Source organism: Orycteropus afer, unplaced genomic scaffold, assembly GCF_000298275.1.
Source record: "Orycteropus afer afer isolate SDZICR_OR568_19922 unplaced genomic scaffold, OryAfe1.0 scaffold00089, whole genome shotgun sequence".
Lineage (NCBI taxonomy): Eukaryota > Metazoa > Chordata > Mammalia > Tubulidentata > Orycteropodidae > Orycteropus > Orycteropus afer.
Window position 1 is genome coordinate 1,374,005 of NW_006921676.1, and position 7,920 is coordinate 1,381,924.

Here is a 7,920-nt window from a genome sequence, read left to right on the forward strand (position 1 = left end):
ATATATATATATATATATATATATATGTCTATAGTATTATATATAGTGTCCATACTAATAATTTATTTTATCTTCTCATGTCACAGCTCATTTCATTATAGAATAATACATGGCAGAGTAACTCAGAACCACACCTGGGTAGACTGTTGTAAAACTAACGAGTTTTCCCTCTCCTTTTTACCACATAGTTAAAAGGAGCTCTGGTGGCACTAGGGTTAAATAAAGCATTGGGCTGGTAACCAAAAAGTCTGGCTGTTCAAACCCACCAGCCACTTTGCTGGAGAAAGATGTGACAGTCTGTTTCCATAAAGATTTACAGCATTGGAAACCATATGGGGCTGTTGTAGACTGTCCTGTAGAGTCACTGTGGGTTGGAATTGACTTGATGGTAGTGGTTTGGTTTGGATTTATATGTAAAGGTCATATAATCTTTGTGTGTAGTGCTCCATAGCTAGCACATATCATCTTGCATTTCTGTCATCAAAAATGTTACTCTGAATTTATTTATTAGATTAGGTTTTTTTACTTTCATAGTTTATCTTAATCAGTAGACTATCAAGATACCCAAACATAAGTCTTTCAAGCTATGCTTATGAATTCAAAAAGTAAGATGGATGCGAAGCTATCAGATTTTTTTATGTCATTTATAAGTCATAACTCATATCTCTGGATTTGGAATAAAGGCCTATATTTATTGTGGGAGGCTGTGAGTTTTACAGAGGCTTTATACAGAGGAAGGATCCTGGTGATACAATGGTTACTTAAGCGCTCGGCTGCTGACTGAGGAGTCAGCAGTTTGAACACACCAGCTGCTCTGTGGGAGAAAGATGTGGCAGTTCGCTCAAGATTATAGCTTTGGAAATCCTATGGGACAGTTCTACTCTGTCGTATAGGGTCACTGTGGGTCAAAAGCAACTCAGTGAGAACAGGTTTATATAGATGATTTTAACTCATTTAAAGACTGCAATTTAATATCTTTGTATAATTATTTTTTCCTGCCTCCATTTTCCATAACAGTCCATCATAGTGATTTATGATTTTAGAAACATTTTTTGTATATTACTTTATAATAAACTCATAACAACCCTAACAGAGATTTCAGGGTTTTTTTTGTTTTGTTTTGCTACAAATTTACTATGTCTTTATTCATAAACCTTTGCATTCATCTCTATCTGACACATTCTTAGAGGCATGATTGCTGAAACAAAGAGCATGCACACTTTTAAGGTTTTGATATATATTTCCCAATTTCTACTCATTTTATTCCTACCAAAGTAGAATATTTTTACTATGTTTATTGACTTTTTAAAAAATTGTGGTGTGTATATATATGTGTATGAATATGTATATGAATAAGGAAGACTGAAGAAGAGTTGATGCTTTTGAGTTGTGGTGCTGGCGAAGAATGCTGGAAGTACCATGGACTGCTAAAAGAACTAACAGATCTGTCCTGGAGGAAGTGCAGCCAGAATGCTCCTTGGAAGCAAGAATGGCCAGACTTCGTCTCACCTATTTTGGTCATGTTGTAAGAAGGGACCATTCCCTGGAGAAGGATGTCATGCTTGGTAGGGTGGAGGGTCGACGAAAGAGGGGGAGGCCTTCAACGAGATGGATTGACACGGTGGCTGCGATGATGGGCTCAAGTATAGCAGGGATTATGGGGCTGGCACGGGATCAGGCAGTGTTTCGTTCTGCTGTGCATGGGGTCGCTATGAGTTGGAAACGACTCGACGGCACTTAACAACAACAAATGTATACACACACACACACACACATATATATATATATCAAAACATTTGCCATTTCAACATTTTTTACACATGTAATTCAGTAACATTAATTATGTTCATAATGTGTAACCAGCACTACTGTGCATTTCTGAATTTTTCATCACCCTTAAAAGAATCTCAGTGCCCCTTAAGCAACAACTCCTCTTTTCTCCCTCCCTCCTGCTCCTGTAACCACTAATAAACTTTGATCTCTATACAGTTGCTTTTGTAATTATTTCTTATACATGAGATTATATAATATTTGTCCTTTTATAGTTGACTTATGTCATGCAGCATATTTTCAGAGTTCATGTTGTGGCACGTGTAAGAACTTCATTTCTTTCTCTTTACGACTGAGTATATTCTATTGTTGTATGTACCACATTTTGATTGTTCATTCAGCTGTTGATGAACATTTAGCTTGTTTCCATCTTTTGGTTCTAAGGAACATTGATTATAGATCTGTTTGTCTTGTTGCTTTCAGTTCTTATTGATGTATAGCTAGGAGTGGAATTGCTGGGTGATAATGGTAATTCTATATTTAACTTTTTGGGGAACCGCAAAACTGGCTTGCACACTGCTGCACCAGTTTACTATCCCACCCGCAATGATGAGGGTTCCAGTTTTTCCACATCCTTGCCAGTGACTTTTGTAATCTATTATGAACTGCTTGTTTATGCCCTTTGCTTGTTATTAAAAATATTTAGTCCATCTTTTTAAGTGTTCTTTTTATAGTAATTGTTGGACAGATATGTTACAGAGACATTTTCCCCCCAAGTTTGATGCTTACTTTTGTTTACAGGGCTTTACTTTTTAATTTTGTTTATGATAGGATTTTTTTAATTTAAAAAATAGACATTTAAAATGTTTATTTTATCCAACCTTCCATCTTTTCCTTATTGACTCTTTCTCCTTTTGCTTTTATACTAAAAAAAAGTTCTTCCCTATCCTGTGAGTACATAAATTATCATTAGTAAATGTAGGAGTCTTTTGCTGCTGTTAATATTTTAATTTACTAACCTAACTAAATTTATATAGCTAATTATTTACACTCAGCTTATTGTTATGAACTTATTGAGAAATGGCTTTCTTCCCCTCACTTTCAAACATGGAATTTCTGCTAAATTCTACCTAATGAAGGTTTAATATTACGGGGAAAATTTCTTATCTTCGTTTTGCATTGTTTGGCAAAAGCTAATGACCATTTTAATTTTCCCAATTATAATATTTTTACTCAAAAGTTTAAGAATGAGAATCTAAATCAATATTTATAAATGCCCCATATAGTTCTGGTTTTATGTTTCATTTCCTTCTTAACCTATACACTAACAGAGCACTGGTGATTTGTTTTGCAGAATCCTTGCAGCCTTTTCTGGAAGCCTGTAGCAACACTTTATTTTTCCGTACCTGCTCCGTGCTCCTTCGAACCCCTAAACTTGATCTTCAAATACTAGAAAAGCTCAGTATTATCTTACAGAAACTTTCCAAAATCAAGTAAGAATTTCTTGTTTCTTATATATGTATTTTCTTTGTTGAGAGATGTCTTATTATGCTCATTTACACCTTTCTGCATGCCATACTAGTTCAACTCTGATTATTTAAAAAATAGTAATAATAAAATTCCAATAAACAGATATAGAAAATTGAAATTCATAAATATTAATATTTATTTAAGACCACATACTTACTGACAGACTAAAATTAGAGTGTTAATCTTAGAGTATCTATTTGTTTCTATAGTTCAGTTCAGTTCAATTAACTGTGAGTATACTGGAAGTATAGATATAAAACGAAGAACCATTTTTAGCAACCAACTGATAATGTCAGAAGAAATCATTGCACACTGGTATTCTGAAAATGACAGGTAAAAATAAAGAAGATAGTAATGTTTTTGCAGACCTTTATTTGATCTGCTAAGTGAGTTTAGGAACAGAAAATGAAACAGACAAAAGGATTTAAAATAATTTTAGTAACTGGTCTTATTTTATTAAACTACCACAGGTTTGCTGCTGCCACTAAATTAGATTTTATCATGAAAATCAAGAGCTTTCTTTTTATATTTCCTCTCTCTTCATTCTTCTGAGTTAACATTATTATATCCAGTTTTAAATTAAGGACATAGATTTTAAAAATTTATTTTTGTTTTTGTTGAGAGTAAACACAGCAGAACATAAAGAGTTTCTACATGTACAATTCAGTGACAGTGATTACATTCTTTGAGTTGTGTGACCCTCCTTACCCTCCTTCTCTGAGTTGGTCATCCCCCATTAGCACAAAGCTGCCTAAATTTCCTATCTAATCTTTTGAGTTGCTGTTGTCAATTTGATCCCACATAGATAAATCTTAAAAGAGCACAGTATTCAAGGCAAACATTCTTTATTAACTAAGTTAAACTATTGTTGGATTTTAAGAAAACTTCAGGGGAGCTTAGTTTAAGTTTTAAAGTTTGTCTCAGGGTAATAGTTTCAGGGATCATCTAGTCTCCATGGCTCCAGGAAGTCTGGGTTCCATGACAATTTGAAATTCTGTTCTGTGATTTCTCCCTTTTGATCAGGATTCTTTTGTAGAATATTTGAGCAAAATTAGGGATGTAGATTTTAATGCCAGACCTCAGTATACCTAGAATAGTAAATATCGTGTATCTGAAATCATTTGTAAATGTATGATTGTTGTTGTTGTTGTTGTTATTTGCCATCGAGTCGGCCCCGACTCATAGCGACCCCTCCTTGGGTTTCCGAGGCAGTATCACTACGGAAGTAGGAATGCCCACCTTCCTTCCGAGGAATAACTCCGTATGTTATAGTTGGTACCATGCCTAGATCACTTTAGTAAATTATTGTCAAATTATAATCTCATACTCACCAAATTAGTAGTTTTGATCTGGTAACAAATAAACTTATAAATTCAATGTCTGTCTTTTCTTACTAATTGTAGTGTGATTTTTTTGATCTGTAATCAGTAAATTCTCAATATGGCCTGTTTAAGTTTGCCCTGTGGTTACATGAAGTGGTAGTCACATCACTTAGATTTAATTCTTTCTTAGTTTTTTAGTTCATGAGATTTTTTAAAAAGTACTCCCAAAGTCCAAGTGTATCTTTAGACCTAAACATTTTACTTTTAGTGATGTGTTTTGTAGCTTTTGTTCATTTTATACTTAAAGAACTATAACAAAGCTTGAGTATGAGGATTGGGAATAAAAAAAAAAAGCCCAAGCTCACTGCCGTTGAGTCAATTCAACTCATAGCGACCCCTCCTTGGATTTCCAAGGTGGTATCTTTATGGAAGTAGATTGCCCAGTTTTCCTTCCAAGGAGTAGCTGGTGGACTTTAACTACCAGCCTTCTGGTTAACAGTCAAATAAATGCCTTAGGCATTATGCCACCTTAGCTCCTGGGATTAGGAATAGTTGATGCTTAAGTCTTAAAATCAATCTTTAAAACCACAAAGATACAAATTCTTTTGCTTTAAATGGATGGCACATAAGGTATTTGATAATCTCGCTCAAAAGGTAAATATACCTAGATAAGTAAGAAAATAATAAATATGTTATAGAATATAATTCTAACTAACTGAAAATGAAATTACTGACTGGTTTTGAGGAAAAAAATGGTTGAAAATTTATTTTGGAAATTAAATCAAAAGATAAAACAATATTCTGCCACTTTAAAAAGTCCAACTTACTTAAAATAAGATGATTAATTATTTGCTTCTTTTTTGGTCTGTGGAAAAAAATTTCTCAAACTCTGTCATAGTGAACAGGATAGACAGAATTGATACCCAATGCAGTTTATAGGATTATGAAACTGTTCCTTTTTTCTCTAATGCTTTTCCACCTCAGGCCTATCATAAAAACCATTTTTGTTTGCCTCTATATCATAATCCTTTACTCACCCATTTCGGCCACTATTTAAAAAAAAAAAAACCATTTCCTCACACTTATACCTAAATTATCTCTTTGTCATTACAGATAAACTCCTTCAGTGTATGTAATTAAATGAACGTGTTCATTCTCTTTCAGGAGTAATAAGAAGCTCTTTGAACTCTTTACAATTCATCTGATGCTGCAAGAAATACAAAGGACAACACATCCAGAGCATGCCTTTCTCTGTATTAACCTAAATTCAACTCTGTTCAATTTGGGTTTAACAAAATGCAACTCCCTGGTCTCCAATGCAAGCCATTAGATTGGCTTGTTGTTATTATTTTTTTAAAATATATATTATAGATGTGTTGCTTATTTTTAAAACTGTAAAAAATCACCAAAGTAACTAAAATTTTACCAAGTAAAGTTATCGGTAGCATCATTTATCATGAAAGATACAGAGTTTTTTTTTTCCTTCTAAAACTTTAAAAATGAAATCTATAGCAGCTATAGAATGTTTAGAATGTTTCCATTTAACTAAAGGCAGTACTAATGTACAAGACAGAAGACAGCAGTTCTAGAATTAGTGACATTTAATGACACTGGGGTAACTTTTTGTATAAGTATTTTAGAAAAGTTTCTTGTAAAATTATGTGATTATTTGGAATAAAATTGGTGTATATGTGGGAACATGGTTAGATTATGTTGTCATTCTGTTGTCTTAAAATATTAGAATCCCCCTTTTAGAAATGAAAGTTATCTATTTGTAACTCTATTGCTGTCATAACATTCCTATATTTCCTAGATTCCAAAATGTTAATTTTTTTTTTTTTTAATTTTTGCTGTTTGTGGAGTACTTTAGGGGAAAACTCAACTTTTTTTCCTACTTTTATTTTTTCAAAATAATCTTTAATGCATGCATATTGCTATCATATCAGTGGAGCTTCCAGACTAAGATGGAGTATTAAGAAAAACCTGGCGATCTACTTCCAAAAATCAGCCAAAAAAAAAATCCTGTGGATCACTGTGGTCCAATCTGCAACCAGTCATGGGGCTGGGACAGGATCATGCTATGTTTCATTCTGTGTGCTTAGGGTCTCTATAAGTCAGGAGCCAACTTGATTGCAGCTAACAACACGATGACATGTATACTGACATTTGTATAATGTAGAAACAGAAAAATAAAAAAAAATCATAGTTCTACCACCAGAGATAACTTGCTATAGCCAAAGATGAGTAAAGTGACCAGAGAGATCTGGGTGAGGTAGAGGTAATGAAACATAGAATTTAGGACAGAACACTGAAGGAACATTATCCTGAAGACTCCTAGTGTATAATTTTGGTTCAGAATCCAGAAGAAAGTTTCATGTAGTTATTTGGTCTCTTCAAAAGAATATAAGAAAGCATGCCCTTATGAACCAGAAGCAGAAAGCCATAGGAAAGAACAGTCTGAGGTCAATAAGGAAAAGCTTATGGAAACCCAAAAGTGCAGAAACAAACAAAAATGCACATTGGAAATAAAAAATAACATGATTGATATTTCAGAAAGTAGATTCAATGTTATAAAAACAAAGGAGAGGATCTCTCAGAACTCAGAGTATGTAGAAATAGTACCAAGACGAGAGTGGGTGGCAGATAGTAGGAGAGTGATTGATACTTAAGCATGGGGGTATATGTTTTGAGAGGAGAAAACAGAACATGTGAAGCAGAAGCAGTATTCAAAGATATAGCTGAATAAGTATTTTGGGAACTTAAGAAAGACCTGTATGTACATATTGAAAGGGCTCTGTAATTAGTGCCATTCTGGCAAAAAGATTAAAATGTAATAATAGATGAAAAAACAAACAAAAACTAGTTACCTATAAGAGAAGGAAAACCAAACTGGCTTTATGGAATGCCAAAAGTTAATAGAGAACCCAAGTTTTAGAGGGAAAACTTTTTTAACTCAACAACTTATATGTACTGATGATGCTTTTCATAGGTGAAGACAAGGGAAAGACATTTTCAGACATTGTTGTTGTTGTTAAGTGCCATCGAGTCTTTTCCAACTCATAGCGACCCTATGCACAGCAGAACGAAACACTGCCCGATCCCACGCCAGCCCCACAATCCATGCTATACTTGAGCCCATCATCACAGCCACCATGCCAATCCATCTCGTTGAAGGCCTCCCCCTCTTTCGTCGACACCCCACTCTACCAAGCATGACATCCTTCTCCAGGGAATGGTCCCTTCTTACAACATGACCAAAATAGGTGAGACGAAGTCTGGCCATTCTTGCTTCCAAGGA

The 7,920-nt window shown here is 34.2% G+C and overlaps 1 protein-coding gene across 1 annotated transcript in view; it reads left to right on the plus strand.

Annotated features, from left to right (window-relative positions):
• Positions 1-5,952, plus strand: part of CCDC138 (coiled-coil domain containing 138) — a 284,099-nt gene extending 278,147 nt beyond the window's left edge. The window contains exons 13-14 of the mRNA XM_007942397.1: positions 3,125-3,263; positions 5,787-5,952. Coding sequence (XP_007940588.1) covers positions 3,125-3,263; positions 5,787-5,952 — 305 coding nt within the window. The remainder of the gene's footprint in view (positions 1-3,124; positions 3,264-5,786) is intronic.
• Positions 5,953-7,920: the final 1,968 nt, after the last annotated feature.